Source organism: Corvus kubaryi, unplaced genomic scaffold (assembly GCF_017639235.1).
Source record: "Corvus kubaryi isolate FWS band 111438036 unplaced genomic scaffold, C.kubaryi_AGA036_p1.0 37395, whole genome shotgun sequence".
In the NCBI taxonomy this organism is placed as follows: Eukaryota; Metazoa; Chordata; class Aves; order Passeriformes; family Corvidae; genus Corvus; species Corvus kubaryi.
This window is the reverse complement of record NW_024581134.1, coordinates 3877956-3905608: the sequence shown is the minus strand read 5'-3', so window position 1 is coordinate 3905608 and position 27653 is coordinate 3877956. Positions and strand designations below refer to the sequence as shown.

At 52.6% G+C, this 27653-nt stretch overlaps 2 protein-coding genes across 2 annotated transcripts; both read left to right on the top strand.

Moving 5' to 3' along the window:
• Nucleotides 1–377: 377 nt before the first annotated feature.
• On the top strand, nucleotides 378–12466 carry PRPS1 (phosphoribosyl pyrophosphate synthetase 1). Its single transcript, XM_042040084.1, has 7 exons — nucleotides 378–669; nucleotides 2840–3023; nucleotides 3366–3464; nucleotides 5094–5218; nucleotides 6917–7090; nucleotides 7893–8052; nucleotides 10367–12466. The coding sequence occupies exons 1-7, from the start codon at nucleotides 548–550 to the stop codon at nucleotides 10457–10459; spliced, it is 957 nt and encodes a 318-aa protein (XP_041896018.1). The 5' UTR covers nucleotides 378–547; the 3' UTR covers nucleotides 10460–12466.
• A 4316-nt stretch (nucleotides 12467–16782) lies between these two features.
• On the top strand, nucleotides 16783–18272 carry TMSB15B (thymosin beta 15B). Its single transcript, XM_042040106.1, has 3 exons — nucleotides 16783–16898; nucleotides 17222–17326; nucleotides 17771–18272. The coding sequence occupies exons 2-3, from the start codon at nucleotides 17227–17229 to the stop codon at nucleotides 17806–17808; spliced, it is 138 nt and encodes a 45-aa protein (XP_041896040.1). The 5' UTR covers nucleotides 16783–16898; nucleotides 17222–17226; the 3' UTR covers nucleotides 17809–18272.
• The last annotated feature ends 9381 nt before the right edge of the window (nucleotides 18273–27653 follow it).

Sequence of the window (27653 nt, the reverse complement as noted above, 5' to 3'; positions counted from 1 at the left end):
GCTCTGAGGCGGCAGCGCGGCCATTGCCCGCCGCCTTCCCCCCGGTGCGCTGGCAGCCATCATGGCCGCCGGGGGGCGGCTGCCGCCGCCGCGGCCACGTGGGGCAGGGCCGGTCGCGCGCTCCGGCCGAGGCCGTCCTGGCCAATCGCAGCCCAGGCTGCCAGGCAGGGACCAATCGCAGGCCACCTCCTGCGCTAGGCCCCGCCCCCAGCGGGCGGCCGCGCGCACCTTCCCTCGCCCTCAAGGAGAGGGCGGTGCCCCAAGCCACGCCCACCACTGCTGTGCGGGCGAGCGGGACCCCGCCCCCTGCAGCGGCGGAGCCAATGGGAAGCGAGCGGGGGCGTGTCCTCGGCAGAGAGGCTATAAAGGGTTGGTGCGGCAGGCGGGAACGGGTAAGATGGCGGCGTAGGGGCGACTGGCGTGACCTGTACCCACCGTGCCGCGTCCTCGTAGGAGGCGGGCGGGTCCCCGCGCGGCAGCCGCGGGCACTGCGTGGCGGAGCGACGAGGAGGAGGGGAAAAAGGGCGCCGCTGCCGCAGCCGCCGCCATGCCCAACATCAAGATCTTCAGCGGGAGCTCACACCAGGACCTGTCCCAGAAGATCGCCGACCGTCTGGGCCTGGAGCTGGGCAAGGTGGTCACCAAGAAGTTCAGCAACCAGGAGACATGGTGAGTCGGGGCGGGGCGCGGCCGCACTATAGCTCCCGGCGGGCCGCGCGGCGCTGCGGTGCTGGGCACGGCGCGGCCTCTGCGCGGGGGTTGATGGGGGTTGTAGTTCGGGGGCCGTGCGGTCGGGCCCAGCAGCGGAGCCGCGCTCAGAGACACCCCCGGAGCGCTCCCGCCGGGCCCCTGCTGGCCCAGAGCCCTCGGGTGCATCGCGCACGGCCCCCGCGCGCAGAGCCGGGTATCGGTGCGGGGCTCCGCCGGGCCGCGGTGCGCCCCGGGAGCCATGTGCGGCCCGGGCCGTGTCTCCAGCGGCCCCCGCTGCACGCCGCCGGCCCCGCGCGGGCTCCCACCGCCGCGTTTGGGGCTTCCCCCGCACGCGGGGTTCCTGAACTTGGAGGATTTGTGTGACCTGGCCGCTGTGGCAAGTGTTGGAGCGGTGGAATTCCCCACCCGGAGCTTACCCCTTCCACCCCAAAGCCGCGAGCTGATGGGATGGCACCTCTCGGAGTTACACATACACTGATTGGGCTTTTTCCTGCCTAGAGCTAAACCGTGATGGCTTGAAGCTTGATATTTTTGTGCTTAGTATGTAGCTGGTATCTTTAAGCTACTCTGAAGACTTTCAGAGTCTTAAAAAGTATTGATAGAATTCTTGAGGAAAGAGAAGAGGCTCACACCTCCGTGCATCCCACGACGCATTTGCAGTCACGCAGTCTGTTTCGCTCAAGCTCTGAAACCTAACATTTGCCTTGTGTTATGTATCTGTGCTTTAAAAATCTTGCTGCCATCCTACGTAAAGATAAAAAGGAGATTTAAAGTTGTTCAGGGCTCCTGAAGCTTGTTTTAGTGAGTACACTAACCGTGTATACACCACAGAGTATAATATGAAGAACCTTGGTTGCTTCAACCCACTCCTTTTGCAAACAGTAATTTTTTTTTTCCACGAAAATCCAGGATGTACGTGTGACGTACAATATCATGTTTCTCTTGCAGGGGCATTGATTGTAAAACCTCAGTGGTAGTACAAAGAGTTGTAAAGGAGTTAAAAAAAGTTCCGTTTGATTTACAGCCCTTGCACTGTTCCCATTGTTCTTTATTAACTGCTCTTACCCATCTAGTTGGCTGGCTGGCAGGTTCCTATGTCAGTCAGTAATTTGACTTGAAGACTTAAAAGACATCTTATTTACCCCAATAAACTGACACCAGGTGCTTCCCCGAAAGAGTAAGACTGTTTTAACAGAATAATTCATAGCCATTTTTGTACCATAAATGTCTTAAATCACCCGAATATTGGAGATGACACTTGGGGTCTAACTGCTGTTAATCAGACACTTACCCAGCAGAGAGTTCTCATTGACTGAAACTCTCCATGAGAGATGGATGCATCCTGTAAGTCAGTGTGCAGTAAAGATGACAGCAGCTCGCTGATGGATGTTGAGCAGTAAGGCTATAAATAGATAACAGTCATCAAAAAAAGTTGGAAGAAGAGATCAGAAAGGTCAGAGAAGGAAATAATAAAATCAGAACTTACCCTGAGGACTTATACAGGTGAAGTGGTTTCTTTTCCACCGTTTCTGGTGCAGGTGTCTCCATACGTGCACTGGAGCTGGCATTTTGCTGCTGGCAAACAGGACCTTTGGCTTGTATTCAGGGATTAGTGTGCATTGCATCCAGGAGGAAATTAACCCCAAAAGCCTTTCCAGAGTGAAGTGCTGGAGTGCTTCTCTGCTGGGGCCAGTGAATGGCTGTTATGACTCTCAATCTGATAACTGGCTGTGGTGTTGCTTTGGTAGCAGTTTGACCCCACTCTGTCTGGTAATTGGCTGTGGTCCTTGCTCCTTTGTACACTGCTGCTTTTAGAGGTAGCTGTGCTTGTGAGTCCAGGGGAACAGGGCCTGCTCTGGGGTGTTTACATGCTCAGCTTGCATTGAGATCGAGAGTACAGGCTGAGTGCTTTTAGCTTTACTGGCTGGACCATTAAATCTGATCAGTGAGCGCTGTAAAATAGCCACTGAGCAAATAAACAACAGTGTTCCTGCTCAACAGCCTTGATTATGTGGCACTGTCACCCACAGACCCTTGGGAGTGCAGTGCCTTGGTTGCTCTGCAGGCACGGGTGATGGCTGTGCTATAATTTGTGTTTGGCTACAACTCTGTTCTCATCTGTTTCCAGCGTGGAAATAGGCGAGAGTGTTCGTGGGGAGGATGTCTACATTGTGCAGAGCGGCTGTGGGGAGATCAATGACAATCTGATGGAGCTCCTCATCATGATAAATGCCTGTAAGATTGCCTCAGCCAGCAGAGTCACAGCTGTCATCCCCTGCTTCCCTTACGCTCGGCAGGACAAAAAGGACAAGGTAAGGCATGGGGTATAGGTTTCTACAGGGAAGTTAAATACACACCTTGAAAGTCCTGACTGCTGGAGAAGATTTAAATGCAGTTTTGTTGCCTCCTCTGCATATGCAACTTCTTTTCAGTTCTTTAAACTTTAGGATACTGGACTGCAAAATGATCTTTTCATAAAGATCTAGTTCTTCATGAAAATATACTAAAGTCTAATCACTAGCTGATGCAAAGATGCAATGTTAATGAGTGCTCCTTTTAGTAACTGCTTGTGAATCACTGCCTGGAAGCAGAAGGCTGACATCTTGATGAAGGAGTTGAACTTGTCTTATACTGTCTTTTTTTTCCTGTACTAGAGTCGAGCTCCAATCTCTGCCAAGTTGGTTGCAAACATGCTCTCTGTGGCAGGTGCAGATCATATAATCACCATGGACCTGCATGCATCTCAGATTCAGGTAGGAGCAGAAATCAGGAAAGGATTTAACCGCTTCCACTCTGAGCCTCTTGACTGCTTTACAAGCTTTCCAGTCATCTGCTTTTTTGAGGCAGAGCAGTGATCAAGACTGGGGAATTTGGGACCGGATGGGGAGGTGGATAACAGGTTAACCTGTAAATGAAAGTATAGTTGTTCATGATCAGACTGAGTGTATTGAGTCTTACGTAAATGAACTAGGAAATGATCCCTACAGCTTTGTTGCCACACAGTGCCACTGTGTATTCTTCACTAGACCTTTGAGGAATGTGAGGCAGAGAGTGTCCTTAAATTCTGAGTGGAGATTTCTGATACTTAGTGTGTTGTCTTGGAGAAGTGAGCAGTTAGTTCTGCCCTCGGGTGTCCTGGCACAGCTGCTTTTGTGGGTTTAGCTGACCAGGACGATGATCTGATAGCTTGCCTCTGGCAAGACGGGCAATCCCACTTGTATCCATTCAGTGCCACCCTCTCAGATAAGCTGGGTTTGGTTCTCTGCTGTGCTGGTGGTGAATTGAAAGTCATTCATAGACTTTGTTGGCCTATGAACAGAATATCTCGCAGAGCAACTTAAGTCTTGACCTGGGCTGTGTAAGAAAAATGGCAAGAGTATTTGCCAGGGAGAGGAGGGGCTGCAAGCTGTATTTGGTTTTGTTTGTGTCCACCTTGAGCAAGTGCTCAAGACCAAGAAACCCAACTCAGTGCAACTGAGAGGGGTGTGACAGAGGGAAGACTGTCTCTTGTATTGTTGCAAAGGGTAAGGTAGCTACTGCCTGGTGGCTGGCTGTCATTGTGACAGTTGGAAGTGCAGGCATTCACACTTCAGTATGATTTGCCCAGAAATACTGTCTCAGATGAAAAAAAAAAAAAACCCTATGGGGGCACAGCTGGAGGAGTCTCAGAAAGAGCATGAAATAACTGAGCCCAAGGGGGTCCCCCTCTTCCTTAAGAGCTTGGAGTTGATGAGTGCCATGGGGCTGACCTTGCAGCAGCAGCGGTGAGATTTAATGGGATCATTTGTGCATACGTGCTTCCAGCATCGGAATGAAGGTGAGAAGGGTCTGTTATCCCTGTACCTTGAAGCATTCCTCAAAAGTAGCTGCCCCCCACTCTCCTGCTTGCTACTCCAGGGTTAGCTTCGGGCATTCAGTGACCTTTGAGGTTTGCCTGGAGAAGTCTGCAGGGTCACTGTAAAGTTATGGAACCAGCTGCCTTAGTTTAAAGACAGATGTTGCTCAAGCCTATTTTGTAGATGTGAACAGTTTGGGTAATGAGCTTTAAAGACTGACTGTAAACAAGCAGCCAGCTGCTCTGGAAATGAGTGCATTTGATGCAGGCTTTCTGCACCCCTTAGGACAGAACTAGTTTCATTTTGTGGAGGTGTTAGATGTTAAGTGTTATTTTATGCTGCTGAACTATTTCTGGCTCTGAAGACTTCTTACATTACTATTCTGTGTATCCCAAAGACTACTGCCCTTACATCAAGGGAAGTAAAAAGGAAAGCTGAAAGCTGTGGAAAGGTGATGACTGCATGCCTGGTCATATAGAAGGCTTCTTGCAATTGTTTCTGGAGTGTGACTTTCAGCTACGTCTGTTCCTGTTGTCTTCCTTGCAGGGTTTTTTTGATATCCCTGTTGATAATTTATATGCTGAGCCTGCTGTACTGAAATGGATCAAAGAGAATATTCCAGAGTGGAAGAACTGCACCATTGTTTCACCAGATGCTGGTGGAGCCAAGAGGTGAGCTGTCAGACAGGTAGCTTGGGATGCTGCTTCTGTGTCTACTTTGGTTCCTAAGAATACTTGAGACCCTATTTTTAAAACATGTTCTTTCTGCCAGTCTGCCTTCTCTCAGACAGTCTGGGACAGCTGGTGAAGAGTGGTCAGATATTCTTCCTAGGGAGTGTTTAGAAGGTTTCTTGGGCTGCATGGAGGATTAAATAGCTTCTGGAATCACAGCTGCATCCCGTGGACTAAACCAATTTGTACAGGAGTATTTATGCCAGTTGAAGGAGGAAATAGTGTAGCTTACACCCCTATGCTAAGGAAAGCTTACTGCTGCTGATTAATGATACATTCTTATCCAGGCTGCTTTCTTTGCAGAATTAAGCTTAATCTGTTGAGGCATTTTCTTACTTTATTACTCTGGATTTGACTATCTAGCTGTGATTTAAGTCTGCTGCTGCTCTTCATCTTCCCTGAGAGTGAGGAAGATAGATGGTTCTATATGCAGCATATGTTATAGCACGTTTCTATTTTGAAAGCCTGACAATCTCCCATCTCCCTGCCGACAGACATACCAGTTTTTGGGCAGCTCAGAGTGTTCTCAGGTGCTTTTTAGGAGAAACTAGGCTGTTCCTTGATGCTTCTGTCTGAGGGCTACATGTGGACAGTAAAGGGACACAGATGTGCTCTTTAATCGAGGACCATCACACCAAAATGTTGGTGTGTGCTGATCTGATTCGTGTGCCTCAGAATGTTTTAAGTGGTGTGTTACAAGCAGCCAAGAGACGCACTGTAGTCACTGTATGTCTTCTGTAGCTTTGCTGTGGTCTGTGTGTTGGGCAGGACCTTCTGTATATTCAGCTATTTCTGTGGCTGGTTGCATAACACAGTATATGAAATACCAAGCCAGCCAGATATAATCTGACTCATGAAAAAATCTGCTCAAAAGCCTCTTATACTGAAATGTGTCGATCTTGGCTGGTGCAGTATTTTATGGAGATACGCAAAGCTAAATACTTCAGTTTAGTTTAATAGTCTTGTGTAGGACCCCCAGGATGATAAGTCTGATCTAGTGGGGCTAAGAGTTTGCTTATCTAAAGTGCAGAATTTCCTGGGGGCATGTGTGTTTTATTCCTTCCACTCTTAATGCTTTTAAACTCTTTATTACTCATCAGTATCAATATATAAAGTTAAGATCCCTCTAGTAAGGTTGTTCTGCAGTCACTTGAGTGGAAATAAATTTGAGGTGGTGTATTTGCATTTGCTGGATGTGTAATCCTGCCATAATCTGTGCCAGCACTTGTGTGCATGATGATTGAGTGCTTACAAGAGTGAAAGTAGAGCCCTGTCATAGCACTACTTAAGCCTTTGCAGTGTAGTGTTACAAAGATGACAACTGTCCAAGTGTTTGGATCACTTCAGATTTGCTGACCTTGCTGGTTAAGGTTTGTTTATCTTAAATGCAACCTAGTTTACAGTGGTCATGATGAAAGATGAGATCTATATGCTGTCACTGAGAGAGATTAGATCAGAGATTGCAGTTTAGCTGCTTGAAGGGAAACTAAGGTGGCAGAGTGCCTTTTATTAATTGCTTGGGAGCAGTAGCAGATGTGGTGACAGCTCCTCTTAGTGCAGTGTGCTTGATATTGAAAGAGCTTTGATGGAAGCTGCTGTGTGGAGTTAAGTGTTGTTTGGAAACTGTTCTCTCTTCAGAGTGACCTCCATTGCAGATCGGTTGAATGTAGACTTTGCCCTCATTCACAAGGAGCGCAAGAAGGCCAACGAGGTCGATCGCATGGTGCTGGTGGGGGACGTCAAGGACAGAGTGGCCATCCTGGTAGATGACATGGCAGACACGTGTGGCACCATCTGCCACGCTGCAGACAAGTGAGTGGGGCTGACTGCTGCCTTCCTAATTCAGGAACCTGCTCGTACTGAACACTGTGGAATGAGTTAAGCAGATTATTTGCATGTTGAGTTTCACAAGGTCTCCTGCAGTTTCTTGATTATTCGTGTCATACAAAATAAAGGAAGAAAACCCAGTTAAAGTTCTTGCAGTGGGAATAGGCAGAAGACCATGGTTGTCTTTTTTTTTAATTTGAAAAATGTCTCTGTTGAAAATGGACTGTCACTGACCATGCCAGATAGAACTAAGTGTTGTCTGGTCCATCAGCTGATTTTGTATTAGAAATAAGCTTTGCAAACTTTGATATTGTTCATGCCCTTTACACTAGAAACACCAATATATGTGAGACTGTTAACTATGAAATACAGTATTAAATATTAGCTACAATTATTATTAGCGACAAATATTAGCTATAATATTTAATATTGCATATTAAATATTTCATACTGTATTAAATACAGTATTCAAGTATTAACACACTATTAAATATCTGCTGCCTTGTGTAGGTAAAAATTACAGGAGGTGATTTGTATGATCTGGTCCAAATATTCCAGAGCTAAGAACAAAGGGGTTTTTTCAGTGTGTGCTTTGCCTGTGGTGGATTTCATGGGACCTGTAAAACTGTTTTCTTCCCCCAAGTCAATAGAGAGGGGGAATGAAAGGTAGCCTGTCCCGTAAGCACATGGTGGTGTGTCCTGTCATTCTTACCATGTGCCCTACAGTAATGTCAGCTTAGTACTTGCTGAGAATTACTCATCCTTCTCCTTTACTACTCCCTTGCAGGCTTGTGTCAGCTGGAGCCACCAAAGTTTATGCCATCTTAACTCATGGGATCTTTTCTGGGCCAGCAATTTCCCGGATCAACAATGCCTGTTTTGAGGCAGTTGTAGTCACAAACACAATACCCCAGGAGGACAAGATGAAGCAGTGCCCTAAAATCCAGGTGAGCATCTATTTTCTGTCACACCTGGTGGGGCAGTAGCCTCGTCTGTGCACCTGTTGGGGGGGAAAACCCCACAATAAATACTGTGTAGTGCCAACTGTGGTTCTGTTGGTACTGCCATCAGTGTTGGCTAGTTCTCTTGGCCCTACTGCTGTGGGGTAACAGATGTGTTACACTGATATAAAACGGCTTCTGTTCCACACTGTCTCAAACAGTTCACTAAAAGATCTTTTTTTTCAGGGCTTGTTTTACCTAGATCAGGTGTCTGATTTAATGGGGCTACAATGTAGGCAAGTAGTTGGATGTGTGCCCTTTGGAGGAGTGATGTGCTGATGATGTGCAATGCTGAAACAGAGGTAGACAGGGACTTCTGATGCTGGTGCTGACAGCTTTGTTGTATATCTGTCACTTCATGCCCAGCCTTTGCCATCCATATGAAAGCTAAAAGCTGATCATGAGTCCCAGAAGCTGCTGTTCAGCCAGTTGTCAATCCGCTCATCCAGTGTACTCTTCTTGAGTTTGCCCGTGAGGATTTCACAAGAGACAGTGTCAAAAACCTTGCTGAACTCAACAATATCCATGGCTCCCCCCTCGCCCATCCAGGCAGTTGCTTCATCATAGAAGGTGATTAGGTTGGTTCAAGCCTGATTTACCTTTGGTGAGTCCATGCTGACTCTTCCTGATCATGTTCGTGTCATCCACGTGCATAGAGATGGCTTCCAGAACAGTGCTCCATCACCTTTTGAGGGATTGGGGTGAGGCTGTCTGGCCAGTAATTCTGGGTTGGCTTTGCTTTCTTCCAGTCCTCAGGCACCTTTGCTGATCTCCAGAACCTTTCAAAGTTGGTCATGAGTGCCTGGCTGTAATGTCTGCCAGCTCTCTCAGTACTCACGGATGTATCCTGTCAGGGCCCATGGACTTGTGGGTATCAAGTCTTTCCAAGTGTCCTCTAACCCAATCCTCCTTGACTAAGGAAAAGTTCTCCTTCCAACATTCCCTTACCCTGGTCTCCTGTTTGTCAGTGCAGACTGATACAAAGAAGGTGCTCACTAACTGCTTTCTCTGCATCCTTGGTCACCAGGGTCCCCCTTCCCTTTAGTAACAGGCCCACATTATTATTAGATTTTTCCAAATACATCAATAACAAGAGGAAAACATTCTTGTTTTCCCTGACATCCTTGGCCAGATTTAATTCCAGGTGGGCCTTGGCTTCACAGCACAAATACCTAGGACACAGGCATTTGGAGAAGTTCTGGCACTACTCAGACTCAACCAGTACTGTGGTGTGAGTGTAGAAGCTTCCTCACTACTGGGCTGCTGGTGAAAGGGAAGCTGAGCTGATTGAAGCTGCAGTCAATTTTAAGCTGCTTTTAGAAATATGTTATAAGCTGATTTCAAGCTGCTGTTGGGTTGTATTTCTTTCAGTATCTGGATGATACTCCTGCAACATCTAAAACATGTCTGGTGCTTTACGTTGTTTCCAAGCTCCACACTGCAGCTGGTGTAGGCAAAAATGTTAAACTGGCAACCTCTGTGTAAATAGCTGTAGCCAAAGATTGCAGTGGAGCGGTTTTCCAGGCTCTCCTTAAATACCTCACTTTTACACACTGATGTTTGATGTTGAGGAGCACAGAGCTAAAGGATTTGTCACAAGTCACAGGCTTTACTCTGCAGCTTGTTGGTTTTTTCTTCCCTTCAGAGAACTTAACCAGAAGATAAAAAATATTAAGTATCGTTTTCACTTGGTTTCCTTAATGCAGCATGAATATGGTGGTTCTTACTAGACTACGTATATTGAAGTGCTTTAGCTGTGGGGATTCAGAGCTGGATTTGGCTGAGACTTGACTTTCCCTCCTGGTACCTGTGTGACCCCACCAGATGGAGCCAGCACGGCGTCTGGGAGCTGAGCTGCAGCACAGCAGCTTCATCTCTCAGGCTGCTGGCAGCAGTGGTAAAACCTCTTGGCTCAAGGGAAGTGATTTCATCTTGATTTAGACTGCCCTAACTTCTCTGCGCAAAGTGAATACGAGTTGAGTGGTAAACAGGCTGAGCCTAGGGAGTCTGAGCAAAGCAAGGCGATGGTAGACCATAACTCTGACAGACCAACTACAGTATTTGTAGTGCTATTTGTAGAGTATCTTCGGGCTTATATGTAATTAAATCCTAATCCCGTGTAGAAGTAATTTGTCTGCATCTGGCATGTTATAAATGTGGGTGATGAGTTTATTCTTTAGGTTCTCCCTGACTTCCCAGGCAGTCTTTCAAGCTTGATGCCTTTTCTCAATGGCACTGATGCATCTTTCTTCCCTTCCAGGTGATTGACATCTCAATGATCCTTGCGGAGGCCATCAGGAGGACTCATAATGGGGAATCCGTTTCCTACCTATTCAGCCATGTCCCTTTATAACAACAGATGTCAGCTGCTGCTTGTATGGCTTTTTTTTTTAAAACCAAAAGTTGTTCAGCTTGTTGTAAAGTTCAGTAGAAGACTCTGCTTGTTCCAGTGCAGTTCTCCACAGCTCCTGCTTAAGTCAGGCTTACTGGCTCTGTTCCCAACACTGGGAGGCTGGAGGGGGAAAGCTCTTCTCTGTAACAGCCAACTCCACCAGCACCCTGTGCATGGAGCTGATCAGTAGCACTGACTCAATTCTGCAGGTCTGTGGAGAGCGGGACTGACACATGGCTAATTGCCACAATTATTTTGAGGGGGGGAGGGAGAGGGTTTGTCTGTGGGCAGGGTTAGATGATCTGGCATGCACACCCTAAATTGTTTGGGAAGTAGAGCTCTCTAGGACATGTTGATCTGGATCTACAGCAAGAGCCCAAGAGACTGCTGGCTGTCTTACCACTCTGTACCTGACAGAGCCCTTGGAGAGTGGTGGGGAAGGCTTGTGTCTTGGCCAGGCTTGACCCTTGGTGAAGCCCTAGGGGACACCTAGGAGGTGGTTCCACTGCAACTTCCTCCCACGAAAGGAGATCAGTGTAGCTTGCAAACTTGAATTCCTTGTAATTGTTGATGAAATTAAATGCCCTTTAGTGTGCTACACAGCAAAGTGAGGATGAGAGCAGCATCTGTGCAGTGCTGTGTTAGCTTAGGGAGGAAGGTGCATCCTGGGCAAGTGTTGTTTTCCAAAAACTCTTGACGTAGGGAACTTGGGATGGTTGTGTGCTTTGGTTTCTTAGTGCAGGCTAAAACCAGCTTCTCAATTTCACAGCTTCCTGTTAGCCTTGCTAGCTAACTAGAGGACTGCTGTCATGTACTGCAGCTGCACCTTGACCTGCTGTGCAACCCCCTGACCCTTTTTTTTTTTTTACCAGTACAGTAGTAAACAGAGCCTCTTTATCCAACAGCAGCAGGATTGTTGCATCTAGCAAGTGCCTGCTCAGATGCTGGGGTGACCTGAAACACAACAGCTTTGTGTCCAGCTGGCTTAGCCTCTCATTCATTGCCTGTTAACAGTCCTGTTATCCTATAAGTTACTGACACATCATTTGTCCTGCTCAATTGTCTGCCTTTCCTTGAAAGCATTGCTTCTTGCAAAATACCTTAAGCTAAGGAGCATGGCAGGTTGCAGGACAACACAACCTGAAGGAACCCTTGGAGTGGGTCTGATGCGTCTCAGGAGTGTTTATGGCAATGGGTTGAAGAGGCTGGTGATCCATAGTACAGGGAAAACAGCAGATTTAACACCAACCTGACAGGCCACAAAGTGCCTGAAAAAAATACCAAAACTAGAGCTGGCTGAGGCTCTTGGATGTAAGAAGTATCATCTGAAACTTGAATACTTAGAAAATGTACCAGACAATCGTAAGGTAAACTGCTAAGTCTCTCTTGAACTCTTATGGTTTATAGACCAAACTGTTTTGTTCTGGTTTTGTTTTGGTTTTTGGGTTGGTTTTTTTGTTTGTTTTTTTTTTTAATAAGCACTCCTCTTTTATTTGTTTTTGAGCTGGAGGAAGGGAAAAAGGGAAAAGAAGGAACTTGAAATTACTTTCTAGAGTAACCAGCATGACTTTGAGGGGCTGGGGTGTAAGTGGAACTAACTGAAAGATGTGGTTAAAATCTAGGGAAGTACTTCTTTAGCTGTGCCTTTTACTGAAGACTTCTCTCCCTTCCTAAACTCCTGTCCTGTGGCAACGTTAACACTTCTATTAGTGTAGAGCTTTTCTTTTTGTATAAGAATTGATGTTTGTCTGGAAACTGTGCATCTCTTGCTTCTTTGCTTTGCATCCGGCACTGAGCTCTCCTGAGAGTCTGTGATCCCACCTCCTGTATGGGAGCCCCTGCTGCCATCCTGCTGCTGCTCTGAGAGCCAAAAGCCAGGACATCAGAGCAGCGCTGGGAGGATTTTCAGCAGCATTTGTGTTTAAAGTTAAGACCTGATGAAGGAATTAAACTTTTATTTAAAAACCACGGCCTCTGCCTGTAAGTGCTTCTAAATATCTTAAGTGACATGAATCTTCCGAGTTGGGTCATTTTAAGGGCAGATCATGAAGTAATTTTGTTTGGAAGGGGCCTTGGAAGGTCATCTGGTTTAACCCTTGTGCATGTGGCCAGCTGTGAGGTTCAGCTTGGCTCTGCTCACATTGCATGGAAAGAAAAGCGTGGGACCAAGCACTGAGCAATTGCTTTTGTGCATATTTGATTTCCTGGACTTAATTGTCAGAGGTGGTAGTGCAGCTTCTCTTGTACTGTTCAATTATGTATCTGAGCAGATTTGTTCACATAATGTTCAGGTGGGGGAAGCTTGAATATTTTAACAAGTACAAATGAAGAATTTGTAAGTGTCTTGCACAAAGCTGATGATCAGAGACAGCAAGATTATGTCCTGAGAAGCACTTGTTCTGACTAAACCCCGATTCTTTCTCATTTTGTGTGGCAGATGGGAAATGAAGTCAGAAGGATGAGATGGCAGGTCTAGAGAAAGGTCTTTGGTATTACAAATAGACTTCCAGGTCTAGACTGAGCATGACCATGGCCTCAGGCAGACATTTGCTGAGGATCACAATTGTCATCCATCTGTTAAAATGTCTTGCAGTACTGGCCAGTGAGTAAGTGGAAAAAGTGGGGTTTTTTTCCCCCAAATAGCAGGGTGGGTGCTGTGGGTCTTGTCAGGATGATGTAGCAGATTTCACCCTCTCTGGCAGCAAAACAGAGCAGAGCTTTACAGCCATTTGTACACAGGAGACCATTGCTATTAGTGTATACAATGTTTTCTTAGTTACTTTAATAGAACCAGGGGTTCCGGTTGGGAGAGGGCACAGGCTTAATATGCTGTGTGACATTGTAGCTCTTAAAAAGGATGGGAGATACCTCCTTGGGACCCTTCTCATACCTGTGTGAAGTTACTCTGCTCTGAAACCTTCAGATAGGAAGGGATGGAGTCTTTACCAAAGTCTGGAGGTGAGCTGTGGGGTGCCTTAGGCTTTCCTCACAGCTGCCTGAGTTACTACTATAGAAAACAAGTTATTCAGCAGGAGAAAATCTCAACAGAGTCATTTGCTGTGCTCCTGCAGTTGGAGGTCTGGAAGAGCAGGACAGAGCTCCAGCAGCTCCCTCTGCCACAGGTACAGGAGTGTGGCTGCAGGTGTGAGGATGGTGGTATTGGTGCCAGTAGCCATCTCGTGCCTGTCTGCTGCCTGCTGTTAATTCAGCGGGAACAAGGAACACATCAGTCACTAGTCCTGTATCAGCCCTGCTCACCTGCCTGGGTACCTGAAACTAATGCACAGGGTGGGAGCTGAGCTTACCAGGTGTGCCTTGCAGGTAGCAGGATGTGTCCACTGTTTAAAGCAAAATGAGACACATCTCAAAATAATTTGCTGGCCGCTCCCTCCTGCCTTACTGATACAAGGAGGTCTCCTGGAGCTGGTGTTTCTGTGATCTAAAGAAAGCAGCACCTTGTCTTGCTGGTGTTGGGCAAGGGGAAAATGGTGTTAGCAAGCCCTTCTGTAAACTGCAGCAACATCCACAGGAGGAATGAGCCCTGTAAGGCACAACAGCCCCGGTATGTTGCTGCCTTCCTGGGGCTCTCTGCTCCTGTCCTAATGGATATGAAGGGTTGTGACAGGAGGCTGGGGTAAAAACGGGAGAAGGTGCTCTGGCCCTGTGGAATGGCTCAGCCTGGCAGCTGTCATGGTGGTGCCCTGCAGGCAGATGGGTCAGGAGGCTGAGAAAAACGTCTGATCAGAGAAAACTTCCTGCCTCCTTCCTGTACAGGAGAATAAAGCATTCCTGGAAATGGCCATCAAGGAGGCTGTATCAGCCTTGGCAGCCTTGTTCTGTGCGAGATTTAAAACCCATCTAAAATGGCTGACAGTCAGTCTGTGCTATTTCAGGTCAGGGCTGTTCTTGCTTTCTCCCTATCTGTTGATGTCTCAGTTCTTTTGTTATAAATTATTGAAAGCAGAAATGCCAAAAGACGTAAGAAAGAAGCTGGTTGTGCAGTTACGGGAGGCTTTGCTAATTTGTCAGGGGGAAAAGCTCTTGCTGGGATATAAGCTCCTTTCTTGTTCTTTGTGCAAGATGGGTTTTAGCAGCTCCCCGGCAGCAGCCCCACCTCTCCCCTGCTGGCAGCGCACAGGGTTGGCTTTAAAGTGCTCTGGCCGTGGTTTGTGCGAGCATGGTGGTGCCTGTGTGGCTTGAGGAAGGGGGAGCTACCCTTCCCCTGCCTGCGTGGCCACCGTGGTGGCTTTGTGCCCAGACAAAGACCCGGGAGTTGCAGCATTAGGAGATGCAACACATTGCCCAGGGGCTGTGCCTTGCCTGTGGCGGGTGCAGCTGGTTCTGCTGAGGGGCTGGGAGGATGGTGACCAGGTTTTTGGGTGCAGCTGGTGCTGGCGAGGGGCTGTGCACAGGCAGGGTGGGGATTGGGTTCTTTCACACTCACTGCCTGCCAGGGACAAAAGCTACGTCAGACTGCAGCATCCACAAAGGAGAGAAGCATGTGGAGAACAGGCAAGCAAAGGGGGAAGCTGAGGGGAAGGTGAGCACAGCCAGAGAGTAAACACATGGTAAAACACTTGTCTGACTATTTGCATGAAGGCAAAAAGGATTTCCTGCATTCATTTTGAAACTGCATGGATGTTTTGGTTCCTGCTGGCTGTGCAGGAAAGATGAGCCTTTTCTCACTGGGGCTGGGCTGTGTGATGCAGGCTCTGCAGGGTGGGTTTGAAGGATGCTCGTGAAGGTGGCCCTGCCTGGGCTTGCAGCTCCTGGCTCTGTGGCACTCTCCAAACCTGGCCCTGCCGGGGGCTGCACCACCAAATCAGAGCTGCTCTGGGAGCAGCCTGGCCTGGAGCTTTGCCTGCAGCCTTTCCCTCCCTCCCCCAGGCACAGGGATGGGAGGCTGTTTGCTATCCCGACTCCTCTCGGGGGAGCAACCTGGCCTTAGATCTTGGCCTTTGCCTTTTCAGCATTTGCCAACTCTTGGCGCTGCTTGAGTTCAGAGCCCATATTCTGGCTGGAGTGAGAAGGTGCCTCAGGGCGTGTGGCAAAGGGCCACCTCCAGCCATGACCTGCTGTCGCTGGATAGCACCAGTCCCGCCTGCCAAGACGGCAGTCGTCTTGTTAAAGAACAAAGCAAGTGTTTCCTCCGGATTGCTGGGGATTTTCTCTGCAAAATCTCCAATAAGCCCTGAGCGAAACCCAGAGGCTGGCAGGCCAGGAGGAGGTGGAGGTGAGAGCTGCTGCAGCACAGCTGCTACCCCTCGTGCTCTCTAACAGGTTCCTGCTCACCATGGCACCAAGATGTCCGCGGAAAGATTTTGGCAAGCCTCATCTGCAGTCAGGATACTTTTTCTTTTGCCTCCTCCCCTTCCCCTCATTCCCTTCAGCACCTGCAGGACCCTCCTGGCCCTCTACCCCCTCTCTATTCTGGTGGCCAGCATGCAGGTGCCCCCCATACTGCCACTGTCCTTCCTGCTGGGATCAGATAGGCTGCCTGCACTGCCCCTTGGCTTTTTCCCACCAAAGGTGTTTCTTCCAATTGCACACCAGCCCATTTGCACAGTTTGGGCTGCTCCCCAGGCTTGCTGCAGCCAAGCAAGAGCCTGTGAGTCTGGTCAGGTTCTTGCCCACCTGTGCTGCTGCTTTAGTGACCAGATCTCCCCAGGAAGTGCTGTGGTCAAAGACAGGCTAGACATGAGCTGGGCACAGTGGCCAAGCACCTCTCACAGGTGTGAGAATAGGGCGCTGGGTTTAGCCCAAGGCTTCCTTTATTCAGGTTCTGCTTCAGCAGCGGGAGCATCCCTGGGCACGCACACGGGCCACAGCTGCCTCCGTTGCTGTAGGGAACCTGCTGCTGGCGGGAGGGAGGGTGGGGCTGGGACAGTGGCTTTGGAGTCATCTGGTCTCATGGGAGCCGGCCTGCTGCCCCTCACACCCGGCACCTAGGTGCGTGTGCGCACAGGAGGGGCAGTGGGAACCATGCCCGTATGTGGGGGTAGCAGGAGCTGTGTCCCCGCGCGAGTGAGGGGCTGTGCGGCCCCTGCCCGTGTGTGTTGTGAGGAGGTGCGTGACCCGTGTCCCCGGTGCCCCCCTCATTCGGCCTCTCCCTTCCCCGTTGTCCGCTCTCTCCCCGTCTCCCTCACGCCCCTCACGCTCGGTCCCGCTCGCGCCCCCGTCGCGCGGCGCGGCGGCAGCGGCCGCCCCCTGGCGGGCCACGCGCTTCCCGGCAGGCGCGGCGGGCGGACAGCCAATGGGCGCGCGGGCTGGGCGGCGGCCGGGGTATAAAAGGCTCCGCCCCGCGCGGCGCGCGCTCCAGACTCACCTGGACACGCAGGGAGCGGGACCGGCACCGACCGCGCACCGCATCCGCCGCACATCGCACCGCACAGCGCCGCAGGTACGGGCTGGGCCGCGGAGGGGGGGGACCCCGCGCAGCGCTGCTGCGAGGAGGAACTCGCCGGGGCGCCCCGGGGTGGGGGCTGCGGGCGCGGCGGGTCCCGGGGGGGACATGGCTGCCTGATGCGGGGAGGGCTCCCCCGGCGTGTGCGGGCACCGGGGAGCCGCCCCGCACGGCTGGCCGGGCCCGGGGAGCGGCGCGGTGCCCGGGGCGGCGGCGCGCCCCGCCCTGCGCTATTGTCCGCGGCGGGGGCCGGGGGGGGCCGGGGCCGCCTTTGTCTTCCCGTCCCCATCCTTCGGCTGACTGCGGCGGGGGTCTCGCAGGCAAAATGTGCGACAAACCAGACCTCTCGGAGGTGGAGAAATTCGACAAGAAGAAGCTGAAGAAAACCAACACGGAGGAGAAGAACACGCTGCCCTCCAAGGAGAGTGAGTGCGGGGCCGGGGGCTGGCGGGGCGGGGCGGGGCGGGAGGCACGACCGGCGGGGCAGTGCCCTCGGGGGCCGCTCTCGCCGCCGAGGCATCCGGGGGAGAGGGGCAATTTGGGGCGGCACGGCTGTGGCCCCGAGAAAGCCACATGCAGAGGTGTGTGCAGCCCGGGGGAGCGGGCATGGGCACTCGGAGAGGGCTGTTGCGCCAAACTGATGCCTCAGGGCATCGCTTTCCTGCGGACGGACGCAGACAGGTGCCCGACTTGCTGCCACGCACGCGTGTGGCTTGCCATTTTCTAACTTGACTGTAAAACCACCCCATTTGGGGTCAAATCACAAAACTGGGCACCAGGGCCTGAGTGAATCCTCTGAAACCTTCTCCGGTGGGTGCTTCCACAAAAGAAAAAGCACTATAGACTAATGGGCCTCTATTCTTTTGCAGCTATTGAGCAGGAGAAGGAATGTGTGAAGTCTTCCTAGAGAGAGATTGCCTGGCAGGAAGAGCGACTACACTCAATTATTTTGCTTTGAAATGAATCATGTGGGTTTTTTTAAATTTACATCACGTACATGTATAGAAAACAGCTGTATCACCTAACACACTGTCCCATTTTGCTGGCAGCTTTGGCAGGTGGGGGGACAAAGCGTGGTCCTCTCAGTCCATCAGTAGCCTGACCTGATGCCATCTCTGCTGCCCAGCTGCCTCCTGTGACAGCACTGATCTTGCTCTGATGCAGTGGGGAGATGAGCAAGGGCCATGGAGGCTTCTGGGGATGGACCCCTTCTGCCTGGGGGAGTGGGGAACCTTTCTGGCCTCACCTCCGGCTTGGGTCTGTCTTGCATATTCTTCACTGACAGTGTTCTGTAGCCTCACTCACAGTTTTTTGTCTTCCTTGGGGGAAAAATGAGAAGTTTATTATAAAATAAAAAATTGTAATGATCTACCTATGGCTCATGGCTTCTTCACTGGCAAAGGTTCTGGCTGTAGCTTGCCTTGGAGGGTGGGGAGGTCTCTGCCTGGTGCTGCAGCAGTGCTGGTTGTTCAGCATTGCTCAGAGGGTGATGTGGGATGGTTCCCTGCAGGGTGAATCCAGGTTGGTTTTTGCTTGGGATCAGTTCCTGGAGGAACTGGGAGCATTGCTGGCGTGACCATGGCCACTGTGCTCCACCACCATTGCGGTTTCTTGGTGTATCTTAAAAGTAGAGGCTAATGTAGTCCTTGCTGCCCGTGTGAAGGCAGAGCCTCCTGCCTTGGTATCCCCTGCCTAAAACCTTGTGGAGCTGAGCTGGTGCCTTGTCAGCATGGCTGGAGGTGCTGGCAGTGGAGATGCTGGCCTGGGTCCTGCTGCTGTGCTGGCCAGGCCAGCTCTGCCCACCCAGTTCTTGGAGCACAGTTCTCCCATCACTGCCTGGCAGTGCCCTTCTGTTCCCCTTGAGCCAACCTCTGCCCCTACCCTTGACTGAAGGTGGTTTTTGCAGCCCTGTAAGGATGGGTTCTAATGCAGTAAATCCCTTGGATACTCTCTGGGGTGATCCCAGTCCTGCCTTGCAGGGGTGGAGATCCCTGGGTCCTGCAGTTGGCCACCAGCACAGTGTGGGTGAGCTCTGACAGTGCCTCCAGGTCTATGCTGAGGCTTCCTGGCTACTGCCAGGATTTCCTCACCTGCACCTGGCCTGCAGGGCCACTGAACAGACCAGGCCACTTATGGAGGAGGTGGAGGCAGATTAGCCAAAACTTGCCAGCTAACAGTTTTGGTCAGTGTTCCTAATGAGCCTGGTCAGCTGGGAGCAAACATGGGGCTGTTGTGCCAGTCTGGACATGGTGCCTATCTGCCTGCTGCCTCCACCCACACTGCCTGCCAAGGACTGCAAATAACACTGCCTGTGTGGTTGCCCTTGCCTCCACCCCTTAAAAAGCAGAATTGAAAGAGCTGCAGGTAAGATTTGGTGTTTGTGCGCTGTCGGGGCAGTGTGTGGGGTTTTCCGTGGGGTGAGGGCAGTGGGGAGCAAGGCAGAGGCCCAGATGGGGCTGCTGCTATGTTGGGCTGAGCATTGGGAAGCCCAGCGCATGCCAGGGTGGCTGTGCCCCTTCAGCACCCTGATGTCCCCAGGACAGAACCCTATCCTGGATGTGGGAATCTTTTCCCAGTGCCACTTGGCAGGTGGTTTGTCAGGGTGACAATGTGTCCCTGCTCAGGGGTGGTTTTTCTCATGGAGCAGGGGCAGGCAGGTAAAGCCAGCCTGAACCCTTTCTGGATCCCTCAGAGCCTGAGTTGAACCAAGTGAAGCTTTTGGGATGGAAACACAAAGAGGCAGTGCTGATCTCCCCTCCTCAGTGCTGCTTTTGGGGATAGGGAGGTCCCAGTCGCTGCCCAGAGCACCTTGGCTGCTCCTGACACCGCCTCGCTGCCTCTCCCTGCTACGTGCTGCAACGGGCCCCTCTGCCGGCATGGAAAAGCACCAGGGTAAAGCACCAGGGTACTTATCTCTCCCTGAGTCACATGGACGTCTGCAAGGCCACAGCAGGAGTGTCCCCTCCCTGGCATCGCTGTGCTTACAGTAACTTTCCCCTCACCCTGTGCTCTGCGCACAGGCAACAGAGCCTGCCAGGGGTGCTGGGCACCCCAATCCTACAGAGCCAGCTGGTTTGCCAGCCAGGACCAGGGCTCTGGGTTGCTCCACATGGCAGGGTGGCTGGTGCCAGAAGCCGGTGACGCTCCAGCGTTGACCCTGAGTCGGTGGAAGCGGCCCATGGGACCCCCATGCATCCTGGGGAGCTGTAGGGGTGTTGATGCATCTGGGTTTGGGTTGCTTTTTCACTGCAGCCAACCCAAGCATGTAGTGATACAGATTTAGACATGGGGTTAAGTGCTGGCACAGCCAGGTCTGTGCCCCAAGGAAGCCACCCCAGGGGCTGGCAGTCCCAGCCTGGACCCAGGGGCATCAGCTGGAGCTGGGAGCAGCTGCCCAGCAAACACATCTCCATGTGTTTTATGGCCAATGTGGCTGTGTTCACCTAAAATGAGGGCAGTCCAGGCGCTTTTCCCAACCACATTCCTGCCAGAATGGTGCACAGGAAGTACCAGAACAAGTTGCCTAAATGCCCTATCCTCAATACTGAGGGTAAAGGGTTACCTATTCTGCTAACCAGTGTCCAAAATGTCCCTGTTGCCAGCAGAGTGTGAGCCAGTAAGGGGAGAACCATTACAGAAAAGCTTTTTATATCAACACTTTCTCTCCCCATCCCAGACCTTCCCCTTTTCACCCTGGCACACAGCTGCCAGTGGTGTGGGAGGCCAGGACATGTGCCAGACTGATGTCCTCTAGAAACGTGGTGGCTTCAGCAGCATGGGCTGCCCCAGCAACCACCCACGCACAGAAGATGCTATCCCAGGAGCTGGGCCTTCCGGGCAGGGCTCTATGATCCTTCCCTCGCTGGGTACCAGGTGAGTTACTCATGTCAGCCCCTCTTGGCAATGCCAGGAGAATATAATCCGTGCCTCTCCCATCTGGGGCCCATCCCACTGCTTCTGGGTGGTTTCCTCCCATGCTCAGTGAGATGGTGAGCTGTGGCCTCACTGCAGAGGAGGGAGGAGAAGGCTGAGTCACCATCAGGAGGAATTTGGGAAAATACCTGGTGACCAGCAGCATGAGGTGAATTCAGATCAGGGCTTGTGGCTGGGATGGGTGTCTGCCCCTGCCACTGCTCCATCCCCTCTGACTCAGACAGGAGAAGATTTGGCCCAACACACACATGTGTGGAGGATCATAACAACCCCATTTCTGGCAGGAGGTGCCTGAGTCAGCCTGTACATGGCCCTGCACTGGGCTCCCCTGTGCCCCACTTCTCCCTGCCAGTCTGCGGCACCTTCTTCATGTCCCTCAGCACCACGTTGGTTTGTAGCACCACTCACCCAGGGCAAGGGAGGCTTTTGCACTCTGACAGCCGGGGTTTTCCCTTTGCCTCTCGTCACCCAGCAGCCCTCAGAGCTGTGGAAGAAAGTGGTGAGAGCCAAGAGGTGTCAGTGATCAAGGCCTGTGACAGCCCCTGAGCAGCAGGAAATTGCCAACCTCAACCTGAACCGCAGCTGGTCCAAGCAAACCGCCCTTGGAAGGTGTGTGTTTGGCACTAGAGCTAACAGGATAAGGTGAAGCCAGGCTGCACAGACAGGTGGATGCTGCAGCTCCCCAGTGGGTGGATCCTGCCTACCCCCACCTCCCCGCATCCCTGGGGAAAACACATCACCACCTCTATGTCGCTTGGGTTGGCCTTTCCATGCCAGGTCTCTGCTGCCTGCATGGACACATTGCCAAGCACAGAGCTCAAACCATCCCATGGTGGCAGGGGTTGAGAGGGGAAGCAAGGGGCAGCAAGCATGAGCTGCCAGGGGAAAACCTCTGTTGGGAGTGCTTGGGGAGGATCTGTGCATGCGTGCATGGGGATAGTTAAAGAGGAAACCATGTGGCTGTAAAAGAGGAAAGCAGAAGGGAAGGAGCAATAGTGGGGAAATGAAAGTGTTGTATGGCTTAGTGACCACGGTCCTTTGGCAAAGGAGTTGGTAGTAGGCCACCATGATGTGCAAGAGTTGTGTGATGGGGCCACTTGGTGACACAGGGGAAGGATGGATAGACAAACTGTCCCCATCCTGTGGTGGGGAGCAGCACTGTGCTGGAGAACCCCCATGGCCATGGGGAGGGAAAGCCACCATCCCTGACCAGTGGGTGCAAAGGCACCCACACAGCAAGCCAGGAACCTTTGGACACCTGCACTGGCAAACTGACCTGTGGGCTGCACCCACTCAGCACAACCCAACACCTTCCCCAGCAGCGCAAAAGTTATTGCTGCTCTTGAAATAACGCCCTGGAGGTCAGGTTTACCAGCAGGAGCTTATTCATCCCCTGCCAGCGAGGGCTCAGCATGAGTAGTGATGAACCGGGAGCACGCAGAGCTTCCTGCTCCCGCCAGCACCTGGCTCTAAACAAAGCCGGGAAGTCACGCACTGAGCCCCCCTGCAGCCCCGCGCTGCCCGCATTTGCCGGGGCTGTCGCGGGCTCGAGGCGCAGGTGGCAGCAGCCTGGCTGCGTGCCTTGGCCGGGCGACCTGCGTGCTGCCGGCGCCGCGGATGCCGAGCCCAGCGGGGGCTCCCAGCCCGCTCCTGACCGCGGCCGGAACTCAGAGCTCACTTCGGGCCCCCCCCCGGTTGCATTCTGCAGATTCCCGCGGGCCCGAGGGGCCGTGCCCGGGGCTGCGGCAGCATGTGCTCCTGCGGGAACGCGGCTCCGGTGTCTGCGGCAGCGCCCGCACTTGCACCCGAGCCGGGGCAGCTGACGGAGCAGAGGAGCGCTTTATTTTAGGAAGCAGCTGGCTCACACAGGAGACATTGTTTATCATCTTTCTTGCCTCTGGTGTTTTATTACAAAGGATTATGGCATGAAAAGCCATTTTGTTCCCCTGTTCCCAATGCATAGCCCCCTCTCCACGATTTATTCCTCTCCACAGGCAACAGCTGGGGTATGGCATCCCAGGAAGTGGGGGGGTGGGGGGGGAAATAAGGTGGGGGCTCGAATCCATGGCAGTGATGGCAGCAGGGATGTACCCAGTGCCCCAGTCGTGGCACAGCTGGCAGGAGTTTGCCGGGGGTGCCTGAGACTGCTCATGCACCTTCATGATGTGAGGGGTGGAAAAACAAAATCAAAGCCTTTCCTCGGTGGGTGTCACCTGTAAGACAATGTCGGACACTGCTGTCCTCAAGCCTGTGTGCCCCACTGCCCGTGCTGCTGGCATCCTGTGGTGTGACAGCCCCAAACCTGCTTGGATGAACGTGTATGGGAGTGTCCTGCTCCCCACGGGGAACCTGAGGCCAGGCTGGGCACAGCATGGTGCAGGGTGCAAGGTGGGCACAGTGGGTGGGAGGCAGGGTACGAATTGGGAGGTCAGCTTGGGAACATGATCCTTTGCCACTCCCCCCAGCATCACCATCAGGCCGGGTAGAGGCACCTCCAGAGCCACAGCAGGAGCAGCTTCTCGCTGTCCCTCTGACCAGACGCTTTCCTTGCCAAGTGACAGCCAGGGTACCATGTGCCCCCTGTCCCCTTCCTCTGTCCTTGCTGCCGTGTGCCTTTCCTGTGGGTCCCAGAGCAGAGTCCGTGGCAGCACAGGCTGAACTCCCCTCCCCCCAGCTGCAAGCCAGTGCCTGACAGACTCCTCTGTGGTTTTCCAGGAACCAGCTCCGGAGCTATGGGCAGCAGATAAGCATGTTGCAACAGATGCCTTGCGCTGTCTCCAGAAGGCCCATCCTGTCTGTGCACCTACGTCAGGGCAGAACTATGTCTGGTGCTGCCTCCTACGGTGCTACCTGCTCTGTCACCTTGTCATTTAACATGTCCCTAAAAACCAGCCAAGGGGTTCTGGGGAAGAGCTGGGGATGGGCAGGGAGGTGAGGGCAGTGGTGTGTGGCTCAGCCACTGCCAGGTCTGTGGTTGCACTGAGGCTGGGACAAGCCCCTGCCTGCAGTGCTGTGTCTGAGAGGCAGCTCCACAGCCCAGGCATGTCCCCCTCCCTGCTGCCTCAGACCTGCTCACAAAAAACAACCCAGGCCACTTCTTTAGGGCAGGTTGAGCTGTGTGGGGTAGAGGAGGATGAATGATGGGGTCTTCCCCAGCTTTGCTCCAGCTATGGAGCTCCTTCCTAGGGAGGTAAATGGATGATGGGGTACCTGGCAATCACTGCTCAGAGCTGTAGGCTCAGGGCAAGTGTGGGTGGCCAAGGCTACGGGTGCCAGGACTGCTCAGGAGGTTCCTGTGCTGGAAAGTGCTTCAGAGCAGATGCCATGGGCTGGAGCTGCTGCCGGGTACACGCCTTGGAGAAGCAGCTGCAGAGCCGTGCACCGGGGCTGGAACAAAGGCAGAGGCCCAAGCCCCAGCTGCAGCACAGGACGTGTGATGAATTAATCGGGGCGTGTGCTGGCAGCATTGTGTGACCACAGGCTGGCAGGGGGTCGAAGCTGGATCAGAGCTCCTCACCTTGGCACCAGCTTCCTGTTGTTTGCCATAACTTCCAGAGCTGGCAGTGAGAGCCAAGCAGCCGCACACATGCTGCAGCCTCTCTGGGCAGGGATGCAGCTGAGCCAGGGGAGTTAAACCTCTCATGCTGAAGGAGCCCTGCACCGTGCAGAGTCCCTGCCCTGCTGCCCCAGTGCAGCTCCCGCAGCCCTGGTACTGCTCACCCAGCACATGGCTCCTGGGCCATGTCCCCATCTCCAAACAAATCCCCCTGGTGCCCAGAACCCACAGGCAAGGTCCCATCCTGCCCAACAGTGCTGCTCTCAGCGGGTTCCCACCAGCACAAGGTCATGTCTAGATAAGCCCGTTCCTTAACTTGTGCTAAGTGTGCTTTAGTCATAGTAGTTACTAAGTAGGCAGCTCCTGTTGGGTCACAGTGTTTGTTGGCTGCATTACTTATCTCTTTACTTTGCTGGGCTTTGGGAACATGCTGGTACAAACCATAGCTCTGTGCTTTGCCCAGGCGCTGCTGGCCTTGCTCCGCTGGGGGAGCTGCCTTGTGGAGAGGATCAGGGAATACATCTCCCTCTGCTTACCCAGGACTGATGTGGGTGGCATTACTGTGCAGGCTCATGAGGTCCCTGCTCACCCTTACATGGGGTGTTTAAAACTACTAATTAACAACCGGGTGTTTGTGGCAGCAATTTACAGTCTCTGCAGAAAGCTCCTCTCAAGCGTGAGGGCAAGATATCTATCCAGGGGAGATCTTGTGAACTACTCAGGAAAGTGGACCAGCACAGGTGAAGGTATCCAGCACCTGAGAGAATTAAGTGGTGCTGGAGGTCATCTACAGTGATCTGGACAATGATGACATCACCAAAGATCCAGAGGGTGTCCTGTGCACACCGACTGTGTGGAGGAAGGTGATTCAGAGTGCCCCAGTGTCATTCTGACAGCTTGGCAGCAACGTATTGTCCAGATATGAAAACACCATCTGTGAAGAACACATCATCTTCGCTACAGAACTTTGAAGAAATATCTGTCCTTCCTCATCCCTAGAAGCCAGTGCCTTGGCTGTCAGGGCCACCCCGACAAGTCAGTCCCCTCCTGCCCTGGTCAGAGGGAGAGTGAGCCCCAGGTGCATGTGGTGCACTCTGGTTCCTCTTGGCTGACCACGGGAGCACAACAAGCAGTGGGATGGTGAACCCAGCTTTAAGCTGGAAGCCCATGTATGAGACGTGAGAGGGAAGAGAGCTGTTAAGAGGAAGAAATCCCAAGGAAGCTGCCAATGTAATTGCTGTAGAGACACAAGAAGGCAACCATCTTTCAGAGCAACTACTATGAATGCTTAAGCCCTACTTCCCAGAAAGCAGCTGAACATCACCTGCTGATGGGAAGTAGAGAATAAATCCTTTCCTTAGCTTCTGCATGCAGCTTTTGCTTTATTAATCTGCCTTTATATTGACCCACAAGTTTTTTCCATCTTACTTTCTCCCTGCCATATCCTGCTGAGAAGGAGAATGATAGAGCAGCTTGGTGGATACCTGGTGTCCACCACAGATGCCAAACAGGTTGTTGTCCAGCTCAGCAAGACAACCAGACTGCACAGCCACTGGTAGCCAAACTAGACCAGGCATATCCCTGCTCAGGTGGGAAAGCAACTCCAACAGCTGCCAGCACCCACGGATTACCCTGGAGGTACATGGGGGCCCCTCCACCATGAGCACGGTCAGCTGGGGTCACTGGCCATGTGGTGTCTTTGGCTGAGCTGCAGGGACGTGCTGCCCTCCCTAAACCCTGCAGGCAGCATCCCCTGAGGATTAGGTGTCTGCCAGGCCTGACAAGGGTGGTGCAGGAAGGCAGAGCATGGCACAGTGCTGCAGCAGAGCACCATGCCCCTGTTGCCTTGGCAGGATCTGACGTGGTGGCTCTTTCTTGTTCAGGATCAGGGCTCACCCCTTACATGCTAAATCAGATCCCTAATCAATAAATATTGGCGTATAACAGGATTGAATGGTTGCCAGGCAAAGGGAACTTGGCAGGGGCAAGAGTGCCATGCTCAGAGGCTCGCTCCAGCAATGCACGGTCCTGACAGAGCTGCCATGGGGACCTAGACTGGTTTGGAGGGATCTCCCAGCGGATGGTGCTGGCTGGGTCTGCCACTAGTACCAGCAGCAATCCTGAGTTTCTGCCCTGGCGCTGCTGTTTTCAATGGTGCCCCAAATGCAAACCCCCAGAGCTCCCCCATTTTCCCCAGGCTCCCCTGGTCCCCGACTGCCAACACCCTCGACCTTGGGCCCTTGTGCTGCCCACCCCCTCCTCACCCCCCTAGGCTTCCCTTGTTCCCCATCTCTTCTGACAGATCACCGAGGTCGGTATTAATATAATCCCTGGCTTAATTTAAATCCTCCTCCCATCTCATGCTTTTCCAGGGGGAGAAGGAAATTGGTGCACTTTTGTGGCACCCACTCAGCCCTGGAGCTGATGCAGGATCCAGAGGGCCAAAAGCCCCAGCCGTCCATGCAAAGGGTCCCTGCTGTTCCCCCCACCCCAGGGAAGGTGTCCAGGGCATGTTGCAGCCTCAGTGGGATGTGTCCCCAATTTTCAAAGGTGTATCTTAGTGAGCACCAGGCACTAATAGGAAGAAGAGTTGATGATGCCAACCATAGGGGAACACACAAGTGCCTCCTGCTCCCCAAAACCCCTCTGCAGCCATCTGGGGGTCTGGTTTCCCCCTCCCTCTGCCCTCACTGTCTGGGCGAGGCCGGCATGACCTTGCCACTATTTTCCCCTTCAACTCTCTGTAATGTTCGTATTAGCCGTTCTTTCCCAGAAACCTCCTTAAAGATATTCTTGATCCTGAGCCCGTGGGCTACTGTGAGGGTAGGGGAGTCTTGCTCTTTCGGGCAGCTGTCACTGAAGTGACAAAGTGGGGACGGGGGGACTATGAGAGGAGTGACAGGGGCAGGCAGCGAGGGGGCACAGGGGGGACTGTGAGGGGAGTGACAGCGAAGGGCGGTGACGGGCTGCGGTGCGACATGGGCGACTGTGAGGAGACGAGAGATCGGGGAGTGACAGGGCCTGGCACTGAGGGGGCTGCGGGGGGCAGGGGACATGCGGGAACTGTGAGGGGAGTGCAGAGGGGACTGTGAGGAGTGACAGAGGAGACTGTGAGGGGGCACAGGCGGGACTGTGAGGGGAGTGACAGAGGGGACTGTGAGGGGAGTGCCGGGGACGAGCAGTGCAGGGCTGCAGGGCACAGTGGGCACACGCAGCGAGTGTGGAGGGGAGTGACGGGGGGTACTGTGGGGGGCTGCGGGGCG

Coding starts and splice junctions, on each gene's coding strand:
- PRPS1 (XM_042040084.1), top strand. CDS start 548: ATGCCCAACATCAAGATCTTCAGCGGGAGCTCACACCAGGACCTGTCC. Junction 3,465..5,093: donor TGCATGCATCTCAGATTCAG/GTAGGAGCAGAA, acceptor TCTTCCTTGCAG/GGTTTTTTTGATATCCCTGT. Junction 8,053..10,366: donor AGCAGTGCCCTAAAATCCAG/GTGAGCATCTAT, acceptor CTTCCCTTCCAG/GTGATTGACATCTCAATGAT.
- TMSB15B (XM_042040106.1), top strand. CDS start 17,227: ATGTGCGACAAACCAGACCTCTCGGAGGTGGAGAAATTCGACAAGAAG. Junction 17,327..17,770: donor CACGCTGCCCTCCAAGGAGA/GTGAGTGCGGGG, acceptor ATTCTTTTGCAG/CTATTGAGCAGGAGAAGGAA.